Here is a 13,048-nt window from a genome sequence, read left to right as displayed (position 1 = left end):
GAGAAGGAGAGAGGGCCGTGCGTCTGAAACCGTGTTGCTACATTTAACAAGAAGCGTTCTCTATCAATTGAAGGAGAAGGAGAGAGACGGGAAGGGAGAGAGAAGATAACCGGAGTTGAGGAGTAACATTGATCGGGAGAGAGAAGATGAAGAGAGGAAAACTATAATTCTGAAGATTGTTACAATTTCCAACACCTGTAGAAGTAGCAGGTGAAGTTTCTTTGGCAAATATAAGCATTAAATACATTCATAAAAAAACCATATGATTTAATTTAGTTTCCAGTGTTTTTATCAATATTGGGTAGGCATTATCAAAATTAATTATGGCTTTGAGAATTACACATTAATCTATCCAACTGGGGGGGGACGGCCTTAAATCAGAGACTGCTGACGACCACATATCACGCACAGTTCACCCACTTTAGTATCTTTGCTTTCCTTGTTAGTCTTTTTAATGTTATGAACTCCAATTGTGTATTTTTGATATATTTCCTTTAAAACTAAACTATCGCTTTATATAATGGAGGCATGCTGAATCAGCCTTTTCATATGAACTAATCCAGAAAGAAACCAATGCTTAACATAATGGCTTTTTTCTTCTCTGTGCTAAGAACATTAGGATTAGCAACAGATACGGTCACTCCATTGGCTACAGAACGAAGATTAGCCTGTTTTCATTTGAAAATAACAGAAGATGGACTTTTATAAATATTTTATTGAAAAATCTTAAATAGAAAAAGTTGTAGAAAAATACAATAGATCTAGTTGCAAAGACACTTGCTTACAAAGGATCCCTGTGATGACGAAGACTGTCTGACCCAATCATGTTGATTATTTTCAGATTAAACAAAAAGTGACATTTAACAATAGTAACCAGAATTCTAGTTTGTCATTACCATAAAATCGGGTAAGAGACCAACAACACTGATCGTAACATCCTTTGTACTTTCAAATTTGACATATCTATTGCTATTCAGCATGGCCAGGTAATAATAAGACACGAGTATTATCACAGGGTAAGGAATGGTGCATTTCTCAAAGTTCGTGACTGTAAAATATAAACGGAATGTGTCAGAGCATAGGAAAGCTACCTTTTATCACAGTTAGGTCAGATCTTTCTTTTTAAGTACAGTACATACGAAATCCTAACTTCCAAATGAAAGCAACAAAAAGCATTGTGTAATTAATACAAGGTACTTGTTACCTTAATTAACAATGCTACAGTTCATGAACATTAAAATGTCCAGGAAAGCCTGTAGCAAAGCTTTAATACATCTACTGCTCAATGCTTGCAAAATTTCACCTTTAGATGCACCACTGAGTGTAGCACAGCTACATCTATTAATATGAAAACTTCTTTTATTCCATAAATAAGGGATGTCATACACATACGTAATGGAAAGTTTCCATAATCAAGAGTATAACTGAAATATATAATGCTTGCAGTAAAAAGATACTTAGTTCACTTAATACTAATATATATACAATGAGATCACTAAATCTTTAAATCTTATATCATAATAATGCCATTCAAATTATTATGTAACATAACAGGGGATTCATCACTCTGCCTCTAAGCTGCCTTTAATTCTACTGTGACTTCCTCGATGAGCTACAAAATGTAATGCCTATTAAATTTCACATAAAAATATACACAACATGAGCAATTCATATACCATTTCAATTTCACAGGTACACTTCATGTGGCACACCATAAACTGGAGGACACTACTGAATTATGAAACAACTGTACTTCAGCACACATCCTTTCAAAACTGGGACAAACAAGATGCCTATTCAGGTTATGGAATATTTTTCAACAATACTGAAGAGCTTGGCATCCCTTGACATGGTTACTGAACATGCATGCACACTTAGCTTTATTGTGCTGTTGTCACAGCCATTTTAAGTTGCACAATAGCAAAATTGTAACACACACGTCATATCCAAAGTAGAAGAATTATGAGAAAGTATTTTGTTACTCCAATAGAATTTTTTATTGAAGCCACACAAACAAAAGCTCATGAGGGTAGCGTCACAAACAGATTGACTATGACCACATAACAGTGCAGTATGAACTATTGAAAAATTACTGACCAATGCTGTAGTAAGCAGTTAAAGTCTAATACAGTAATAATGCTTTCTATCTACAAGAGTTGAGCAACTACAGTACCGATGTAAGTATACAGAAACCCACAACCAGGAAAATAATAATCTAAGACAGCTCTTGTCAATGTTAACTGCTGACTAATTTTCAATAATGTTTTATATCTGTGGTAATCTCCATTTCAAAAACCAATGCAAACCATGGAAGACGCCATGTTCTAGATATATAAAACTTACAAACCTATATCACATTCAAAAACTATCGTACAAAATAGAATTTTTTTAGTCAGTATACGTATTAAGTACTTTCAGCTCAGCACCACGTCACTTCAGCCAAATTACACTATGGTAGTTTTATAATGCTAAATGCATATTGAAAATTCACCAAGCAATAAAAAAATTTCAAGCTGAACAATACTACAATTAAGAAACTATCAATCCACATTCTAACCAATAGTATTCATAAAGTCCTGAATACACTTTATAAATAACATTGGAATTTCAATCCAACATTCCTTATCCAAAACTGCCAGGTATGGTGAAAAATATTAATAAAGCTAATTACAGTATATTGAAATTGGTATGAACTATGCAATTTTCAAAATGAAAAAATATCCAGTCCGAAATACATTCAGGATGCTGCTAAGGCATCCTCTATAACAATATTTAGCAATGCACTGGATCTTCCTCAAGTAACTTAAGATTTTGAAGACTTAAAGCGAAACCTAATGAAATTTAAACGAAGTCACTGCTAGACACAAAAACCTTATAACCTCTTAATTTCATATACTGTACACTATAGCAATTGCATGTGTTTATTAATCTAAAACTGCTACATAACCACTGCTATAATGCAAAGTAACAGCATAAAGGAAAAAGCAAAATAAAGAATGGAATGAATTGCAATTAGATGGCACCATAAATGATAGAAAGAAGCCCATGCACTTCATGAGAAAAAATTGAGCTGCCTTGTCATGAAAAACCATCACCATAAAGCAGAAAGATTCAAAAGGTTACCAAAATACTGTATATTTGTCAAATTAGGACAGATAAAATAGAGATAACTTTTCAATTAGGAAAAAAGCTTTTCAGCTGAGAAATACTAACGTACCATATAGAAATTACCAATAAAGCAGAAAGGAATGCAAAAATAAATAAAACAAAATTTCCCTTTCTAGAGAGCAGTTCCGAAAAGAATAGTTTCTATATTAACTATAAGAAAAACTACATCAACATCAGCCATTACAAAAGGTACCAATGCTATCACAGCTTTTGAGACTTCATTATGTATCATGTTCCCCTCTTATCTTAAACAATGGCAATTTTACGGCTACTTATAGTTTCATATAAAAATTATCCCTTTATACTTGCACACTAAAATAACTCTGTTCATGATTTCTTGAAAAAATTGAAAAATTATGCTCTTAAGACATACAGCACACTTAATAAAATATTATTCATGACAATAACTGATACTTGACATCAGATTTTTCAATACTGGAGGCACAGTCAATCACTTTCTATGTAAGCAAATAATACTGCACTTATTTAGATAGGACATACATTATCGCACCCTTTATAAGGCTGTCAATTGCTTTGGCTAATGATTGCTATGCCCAATTAACAACATATTCAGACATACATTAATATATAAACACTTAAGCCTACTGGAATGCTTTATGGAATGGCTTATAATTGGCACTGTGCCATTATATACTGTACTTTGATGACAAATTGGATCTGTACTGTGGCCAAATTATGACAATAGATTACTGTATGTATACCTCTTTAAATGAGAAAATATAGATTACAGACATAACTAGGCCAATCACAAAACATATCTTCCAACTAGAATACACAACCTGTGTATTGTAATTTACAGTGACATGCAGTACATTACTGATATGAGCAGTATGGGGAACATGAGGAGAAAACTGACCCACTAATCTTTTGGCAACAAAAAATGCACAAGACACAAAGTCTGGAGGGGAAATCCAAACACTGAAAAATAGCATTAAATTAGGCTTAAAGTTGGAAGCTCAATGCTCAATCATATCATCCGCAATTCTATGACGATGTCTTAAGAAACTTCAGCAGTCATTTTGTTGTTTCGACTGACAAGATTCTGTGGAACATCTGAAGCTGAATTTGAGGCTGCAGTTCTTGGAAGAATGAGATCTTGAGGTATTTCTGCTACAGCATCTTGAGAGGGTGAGCCTGGAGATGGTTCACCTGAATCATCGTCACTTTCTTCCTTCTCTGAAATCTCTAAATCTTTGGGACTCTCCACCTCTACTTTTTCTGGGGTCTTCCTCAGCTCCTTACCATTATGCAGATTAATTGGAGAGTCACTGTCATCAGGAACTTCTGCTACCGTACTCCTGTCGCTCATCTTGCAAAGTGCCTCTGAGCCATCAGGAACTTCAGGATGATTTTTATTTCCATTTACAAGACTTAAGGGACTTTCAGGAACTTCATTAGTCAAGTTTTTGTTCACAAGACAAAGTGCGGTTCCAGACACTTCTGTAGCAACATTCCTATTATCATCTACAGTCTGCTTGATTTCTTTCATGTGGACCTTTTTCAAAGCTTCCAAAACTTCTTCAGGCTTAGAATGACCACTCTGTTGTGCCACCATCCTGAGGTACTTGATGTATGTGTCATAATTATTAGAGGCAGCCAATTTTAACAATGCTAAGTAGCTGCTACTTGCAGTCATAATTGCTGCATTCTTTTTATTGCATTTGACTTTTGTGTCTTTTGTATCCATCAGTAGTTGCTTTTCAGATTTGACCTTAAAAGGAGCTGTGTATGTCTCAGTATTAGATACAGAGTTGAGATGCTGGTTATTTGACTCCTTAACTGCACTGGATGTATTCAAGAACTGATCAGCTGCATTTTCTTTAGCAGATGGGATTCCTCGACTTTTCCTCACAGCAGACAGCCTTCTGAAAAATGTCCTTCGGGGTATACGATAATGTGCAATGGCCTTAGCTGGGGTAAGGCGCCCCAAAAGAACAGCTTCAATACCCTGTTCAAGGTCCAGATGTGTATACGTTCTCTCTATTGATTTACGTTCCTTAGGGGCAGAAAAAGCCTCAACAGAAGGAGTTTGTGTCTGCTGAGGTTGTTTTACTGGTTCTAAAGGTGGGAGCTCTGCACCAGCAATTATTGTCTTATTCTGATCCTGTGCAGATAATTTTCCATTTTCAGCAATTTCCTTTTCACCTTCCCCTCCTGTAGAAGAAAGATTTGCAATGCAATTTCCTAAATATAGGGAAAAAACCTTTCAAAACTAAATAAATAAATTCAACAATGAGCAACTACAGAAATAAAGTCATGATCCATAACATTGAACTGACTCACCATGACACCTTGAGAAGACGAAATATTGCACAAACAAAAAATTAAACTAATGTACTGTATCTGAGCACATGGGATGTGCCTTCATATTGTCTATGAAGAACACAGCATAAAACAAACTCATTATCCCATGACTTAGGGGAAAATTTTACTTTTGACTTATAATTTCCCTTATTAATACAAAATATCACCATCTTCAAAACTACAACAATCAAACATAATCACATGAAAAAACTGACTGAAATACTTGAATTGAATCTCTACATACCTGCTGAATTACTATCCCCCTCCACAGACCCTTCAGGTGACTGGCCAACAGATTCATCTATTTGAAGTTCTCCATCAGTTTCATCTGCAGCTTCCTGTTTGAGCATCTGTGTACAAAATAATGTTGCTTTAACTGTAAATCAACAGTAAGGGGCTAAAACACTTTCCTTGAACTATCATTGACACCTTGTAAGGCCAGTACAGTAAATGGAAAGTAAACATAAAAACCAATATATAAAATCTATCATGTAAATCAAGAAACATGGACAGTTGGTATTCCATTGTTAACAAAGCTTCCCGGTCTTTCTTATATTCAAGAGGTATCACATGAGGCAAAGAAGATTAAGTGGGCACAAAACCCATTCTGCTGAGAGCAGATGAGTTATCACTATTAAATGCAATATTAATTTATATTGGGTGCACTTTTAAAATTATTATTTGATAAAATCGAACCATCCAAGAATTAATCAAATAGAGTACAGTATGTATTCTGAAAAAATTCCTGATCTCTTACCTCTGGAGTAGTTAATGGAAGTGTTGGTGAGGGTTGGGAAGTTTCAGTAAGAGAATCATTTTCAGTTCCATCACAGGGAGGGGGAGAATCATTCACAGAAACAGGAGAAGAGGGCAAAGACTGAATTCCCTTGTCATTTCGAGGTCGCTTCTTCTTGGGACCTGGACTCCTACCACTCCTGATGAGCCTTTTGACTGCTTTAGTGGCTTGTTTCATAACAGCAGAACCGTTTCTATCATGAACTGAGGGAGCAGTGCTGCTCATCATTCTTGGCTGTACAATGGCTGTGGTTGGGTAAGTGACAGCTGGAATGTTAACAAATCTGTTTGATGCAAAGGCTGCAGCAGCACCTGGTGCCTGCTCAAGAAGAGGCATACAACGTTCTAACAGGCTACGCTTTGTGAAGTTACTCAAAGCAGAAGAATCTGCTAAGCCTTTGACTTTTAGTGCTTCTGCAACCTGCAAGAGAGATTCCAACTGCGTATGGCTGACATTAACTTCCCCTCGGTACATGAAAGCCACCAGAGCCTCAACTGCTTTGAAGGGCATGTCATGGAGCAAAATCAATGGGTGATGTTGACTACTGTGCTCCTGCAAAATATCCTCAAAATAGGAAGAACATGCAGACAGGACCACCTTGTGACAATCTATCCGCCGTCCTTCCACAACAAGACTGGCATCCACAAAAGTACCCGTTTGCCAAAGCTTATAAAACACATGTTGCAAAGTTGACTGGTAGTTATTCCAACGTAAACAAAATTGCTGACCAAGATCCATTTTGCCTCAACCCTCACCGCATAACCTGTGAATTGAAAAGATATTAGTATAATTACTATGCATAATGTATAAGAATACTTCAGCATTTCATTTTTAAAATCTCACCAAAACACCTTCATTCCACAAATTTGTTCCAGTAGAAATACTATAAATTAGAGATAAAACTTTAATAAAAGGATTGCTTTACATAAATCAGATCACTAAATTCACTGCTTCCTCATTATTACAAATCCTAAATAATAGGAATAAAATCAGTGAAAAACAATAAAAAATAATGACACTTTGGATAATGTTCACTGAAAATAAATATCAAATGGATGCTGAAGGGGAGTTGGCCTTGAGGGGTAGCGAGTTAAACAACATTATGGTAAATCTGTCTGAATCAGTTACATGTTGACATCCATATGATACTACATACCATAAGATAGTATATACAGCAAAACTGGGGTAAAGATCACTGAATCAATAAAGAACTTTACAACCTTCATTAACAAAAACTTTAATTGCCCCTCTATATATATATATATATATATATATATTATATATATATATATATATATATATATATATATATATATATATATATATATATATATATATATATATATATATATATATATATATATATATCATATATATATGTATCATATATATATATATATATATATATATATATATGATATATATATATATATTATATATATATATATATATATATATATATATATATATATATACACACACACACACATATAAACTATGACAATAATAGTTCATTTGAAACACTTAAATATACTAAGTTTTCATGAAAACAAAGGGGCAGAACTAGAGCAACCATTCAGTCAGGAAATGAAGTCAAGAGTGATAATTCTACTTCAATGGCTTACAAGCCAAGGATTAGTGCAGGGAGCAAAAGTAGTCTAAAACACATGAATTCTGTATTATCTATGTGATAATACAGACATGGGTGCCTGCAGCATATTTTCCAAGCGGGGGCCAATTACATACTATATATATATATATATTATATATATATATATATATATATATATCTATATATATATATATATATATATATATATATATTATATATATATTACCTTTACATGGCCATGTGTTGCTGTGGCTCAGTCTGATTAAATGGAAAAGATAGACAAGTGATAGCTCCTTTCTCTTACTGTCTCTTTCTTGCTTTCTTCTTATTAATACCAACTCTCTCTCCTCTCAATCAACCGCTATTCTCTCTCTCTCACTCACTTTTTCCATCTTTCTACTCTTTTTCCTCTCCTTTCTCTTACTCTCTCCAACAATCACTGTCTCTTTCCCTCTTTTTTTTTCTCACCAATACCAACTCTCTCTCTCGCCTCCCTAACACCCACTCTTCATTGTCTCTGTCTCTCTCTATCCCTCCCTGTTTTTTCCTTTTTCTTCTCTTTCTCTCACCACCTCTCCCTCTGGCTCTTTGTTAACCCCCTTCTCAAAACTCCACCCTCTTTGACGTCATTGATGTTTACCCTATAGTATTCTTTTCCAAATGAAAAGTCATACGTAAAAATGATGTATGATAAATCCATAAAGTAAATAAGTCTACGGGCATAACCAGCACCATTTTCACGGGCAGAACCAGCCCCATTTCAGGGAATCCCTCTTCACCCCTAACCCCTTCGGAGTGGGGGAGGTAGGATGAACCCCAACACAAAAACACACGCGTATTCGAATACAATGTTGTGCCATAATTTCAAAGCAACTGGTGAAGAACTTTCGGAGATTTAAGATTTTGAACATACGAACATATACATTTTTATTTATATAGATATATATTACATTATATTATGTGCAGTGGAATTGCGATGCCAGTAATTTACGTGAAGGAAGATGCAATAAAGGGAAAATACCGAAAGTTACATTGACACTTTTTCATAGTCCCATATACTGTTCAACTGAAATCAAACATTTCTTGAAAAAGTAATGCCGTTATATACTGCATACAACTATTATACAATAAGGATACATTTAATTTACTTAAATGTAGAAATGAAGGAAAACAAAGTGATGTAGTTAAATGTAACAAATGCAATTATATATATATATATATATATATATATATATATATTATATATATATATATATACTATACAATTTTTCCCCAGGATTTCAGGGGAGGCAAGTGTCCCTTTACCCCTCCATTCAGCCGTCCATGAATACAGAAATCAAACACTTCAAAAGTTTGGATTGTTGGTGTGGTAATTGATATTACAACAATATAATTTCATGATGTTTTGCTTGCTTGAAGTGTCAGTATAACACCGTAATATGTATATCATAGCGCTGAGACCAGGTCAGGACAGGAACTACTGCTCGTTGAGCTGTCATTGTCATTAAGTTACCCGTGTTAGAAAATTTATCTAGATCTTTGCAACGATATATATCTGAAGTAGCCATGACTTGATCCTTTCACTTAATTTTCCAATCGGCATCCCCCCAACCAGAAAAAAAAGGGGTAAAAGGACCAAAATTTCTATCTGCTAAAATTGTTGAGCAAGCTGTTCCAAGTCGTACTGAAATCAGCCAAACAGGCCTACTCCATTAAAAAAACACTATTGCATAAGTGATGTTCATAATTTCTATGTTGCACAAGATCAAGTTCAATTGCAAGTTTGTAAAAGTATTCAAAAGTTAAGAATGTTGACTTGTGACGAGTTTCAAGAACTCAGATAAAGGGCTGTTCACAAGGAAAATAAATCTCACAGGAGCTATATCAGATATATTGGGAAAGAGCTGGATATCACTGCCTTCAACTTTATGCCAATGAACCGGTCACGATATTTGAAATGAGGTTTAAACTAGAGGATACCTTACGTCATGGGAGAAACCCAGTGAATTTACAAAAACAATTTATCTGAAATTTATATGGTCTTTTTTTTTCGATAACACTTGAAACTAACAAGTTGAGCGGATTTACAGAACTTTATGGATGAGCTATACCACAAAGACAAGGATATATATTACATATATCTCTTATATATATATATATATAATATTATATCTATATAATATATATATAATATATATATATTCCATGCGCAGTGCAGGAGCAATCGCACTTCTATCTCCAGGTTATAGAATACTATGGCCATTAAAATGATGAAAAGGACTAAAATAATATAATCTGCAACTCGAAACAAGTTGAGATGCCATTATGCACATGCCAATAAGTCTACCTGGTATTTTACCGACGTACTGATTGAACTGATTATTAAGATGGTGTACACGCTCAGACATTGGTTTGGTCTAGGACCAATAATATTTCTTTATGGAAACCGACAGATATTGTAAGAATAGTTGGATCCTGATGTGGATTTAGACGTTCTGGAAGAATTTTGCAAAGAATTGTTAAGGAAGATGGAAGCTCTTATTTCAAGAAGAAAGATAAAATCTATTCCTTATATTAAACCACACAAACCATTACGAATACTGTACTGAATTTACAATAACTGAGAGTGGCGTTACGGTAACCACTGACTCACGGTAAATGAACAGGAAGAATTTAAGCAAGCGGAATTGGATGGCGGGCGACTAAAAAAGAAGAGTAAACGTATTTAAAAATGTATGAGGGTGAGGGGTAGATATTTAATTATTTTCTAGACTCTACGCCGACATATCAACCTAAAACAATATACCTATCACATAAATTCGTGGTTTCAGTAACCCTACTTTATCAGACAGTAACAATTTCCACGAATAACTTAGTTTAAAAAATCACCTACAAAACAAAGTTTGCATGACAAATTGCTATAAATAATGCGCAAATATTCTGCATCACAATAAAAAGAACTGAAGCCGATGTCCACTCGTTGTGGCTGTTCAAGATTAAAATATACAAAGCCAATACAAATTAGTGAGAAATCACTCATTTAGTGTGACCTTCCTGATTGTTATACATTAGGCAATCTACTTATGTGCCTATGTAATGAAATCCATGTTAAAATCATAACTACAGTAAGTTTCATAACCACAAAATGGTCAGCGTAAATTTGAAGCATTATATATATATATATATATATATATATATTATATATATATATATATATATATATATATATATATATATATATATAATGTGCGCGAGTTATTTTATGCGGTCAATAACATTAACTACGTAAATAAAAAGTAAAATAAATGAGACAGGACCACGACAAACTGCTGCGTAGTAATTCGGAAATTGGTTAAGGGGAGGAACATGATCAAACCCAATGAACGAGCAAAACGAAGTGACTGAACTTGAGAATGATAACGAAGTCACAAGCAATGAACAAAACGGTCATTCGTAATATTATTTGAGCTTAGTTATCAAATGTTCATTCCCAAAACCAAGTTTACATTAAAATGAAAAGATCGTGATTCAATAATTATTAAAATGAAAAGATCGTGATTCAATAATAATTACAATGTACAGCTGGCACTACCTAATTCGGCACTTATACTTCCTGTCAACAGACTATCTCCAGGATGCAACAATTCCAAGATTAAATATAAAGCGGAGTCCCGTCCAGGGGAAGAATAAAGGGCGAATCGAAGCGCGTTGAGGTTCTCAAACCGAGCTTTACCTCAGCCTCATCATCCCTCCTCCAACCCTGACTCACCCAAATACTACTACCACTACTACATCCGCCCCACCTGCCTACCCACAACTACTTCCAACCACGCCAGAATTTGCAAACTGGCAACACCTTGCATACAATTTAACTTGTTTACTAGGGAAAAAAATACAAGAAGGGTTATCCTAGTCACCTAATTTATCGTCATTCAAATTAAATTAAATTTTCAACATAACGTCAACTACTAATGCTTTCCAGTCGCGTTGGCAACTAGTCTAGCTGCCTGGAACGGCTGGATGGCTCCCTCTGTCCCAACCGCCGCTTGTTGTACACTTCATTTACAGACACTTCCAACGTCCAATCTTTTCGCCACTTTTATTTCAATCAAACCGGAAATTTCTTCGGCAATTCATTAGTTCTAACTGCCTAAATGTAAGGCTATCACTTGATTGCAACAGTACCTTCACTTGAAGCAGGTTTGGCGTGTCCCCGGTGCCTTGTACACTTCACAGCACTAATGCAGTTTTCATTATTAACACCACTAATCCACGAAACGAGAGAATGACATTTTAAGTCGACTTCGAAATAAGCAAAACCTCCAACTTCACATTTCTTACATAACGTAAGAGAATCAAAACACCGCACACGTAAGAAGGACAAGGGTATTTGAAAGACTGACCTGCGCAGCGGTGTTTGCACAGATAAAGCTGAGTGAGTTCTGAGGTGACGTCCACCAACCAACGGCAAGCGCCTTGCTCCCGTCTCCTCCCCTCCCCCTCCTCCGCCCTCCCTTACCCCTAGTAGGCCAGGGGATATTGGGGGATGCCTGTACCCCTGGGGTTCTTTCCGGGGAGGTGGTACCGGTGGCACGCAGCGACGCATGGCACTACCGCCACCTCCACTGCCCTAAGTATCAATCCGTGCCGGTTAATATCGTTCACATTTCGTTACTCATGGAGGAAGGAACTTCTTTTATGAAGTTTCTCCAGGAAAACTAAATAGCATCGAATCTTTTCTTTGTTAGCTCACTTTCATGTTTCGAATGTTGAAAATGTGGAAGAGATGACCGAATTTCTTTGAGCGATAAAGTTGAAACTGATCGATGGTTGTGAATCACGTATGGTTTCCCAAAGCGCCAGATGGGGGACGTTCGGGGTTATGGTCTCAGGGGAGGGTCTTCTGTTAGAAGGAGGAGAGGCGTCCTGGCCTGCGGGCATGTGAGGGATACTGGCCCGCACCTGGGCTGCGCTGCGCCCCCTATCTTTCAGTTGTCTTTGTTATCAACACCTGCTAACTATCCCAAATACATTCGCTTCTAATGATTTCATTGTATGCGCTTTTCTTTATTCTAATCATACTTTGAAGTTATAATGAGGAATGAAAAAAAAATGAACCTAGGCAATTTACGAAGATGCAAGCAAGA

General features: G+C 35.6%; 1 protein-coding gene across 5 annotated transcripts; it reads right to left on the bottom strand.

The window, feature by feature from the left end:
* Positions 1 to 697: 697 nt before the first annotated feature.
* LOC135223626 (protein tramtrack, alpha isoform-like) lies at positions 698 to 12,402 on the bottom strand. 5 transcript variants are annotated; one of them, XM_064262239.1, is made up of 4 exons: positions 12,305 to 12,402; positions 6,251 to 7,052; positions 5,738 to 5,843; positions 698 to 5,343 (listed from the first exon to the last, which is right to left on the bottom strand). In XM_064262239.1, exons 2-4 carry the CDS (start codon positions 7,025 to 7,027, stop codon positions 4,187 to 4,189), a joined length of 2,040 nt encoding a protein of 679 aa, XP_064118309.1. In that variant the 5' UTR covers positions 7,028 to 7,052; positions 12,305 to 12,402; the 3' UTR covers positions 698 to 4,186. The 5 variants fall into 5 exon arrangements, with proteins under 5 accessions (XP_064118309.1, XP_064118308.1, XP_064118310.1 ...); XM_064262238.1 differs by lacking the exon at positions 12,305 to 12,402 and adding an exon at positions 11,819 to 12,298; XM_064262240.1 differs by lacking the exon at positions 12,305 to 12,402 and adding an exon at positions 12,087 to 12,298.
* Between the last annotated feature and the right edge of the window lie 646 nt (positions 12,403 to 13,048).

The sequence above is a fragment of the Macrobrachium nipponense genome, chromosome 10, assembly GCF_015104395.2.
Source record: "Macrobrachium nipponense isolate FS-2020 chromosome 10, ASM1510439v2, whole genome shotgun sequence".
NCBI classification, from domain to species: domain Eukaryota; kingdom Metazoa; phylum Arthropoda; class Malacostraca; order Decapoda; family Palaemonidae; genus Macrobrachium; species Macrobrachium nipponense.
Note: the sequence above shows the minus strand (reverse complement) of the source record. Positions and strands in the feature narration are given on the sequence as shown.

Coding starts and splice junctions, on each gene's coding strand:
- LOC135223626 (XM_064262239.1), bottom strand. CDS start 7,027: ATGGATCTTGGTCAGCAATTTTGTTTACGTTGGAATAACTACCAGTCA. Junction 5,844..6,250: donor TTCCATTAACTACTCCAGAG/GTAAGAGATCAG, acceptor TTTTGTACACAG/ATGCTCAAACAGGAAGCTGC. Junction 5,344..5,737: donor GGGGGATAGTAATTCAGCAG/GTATGTAGAGAT, acceptor TTTCTTCTACAG/GAGGGGAAGGTGAAAAGGAA.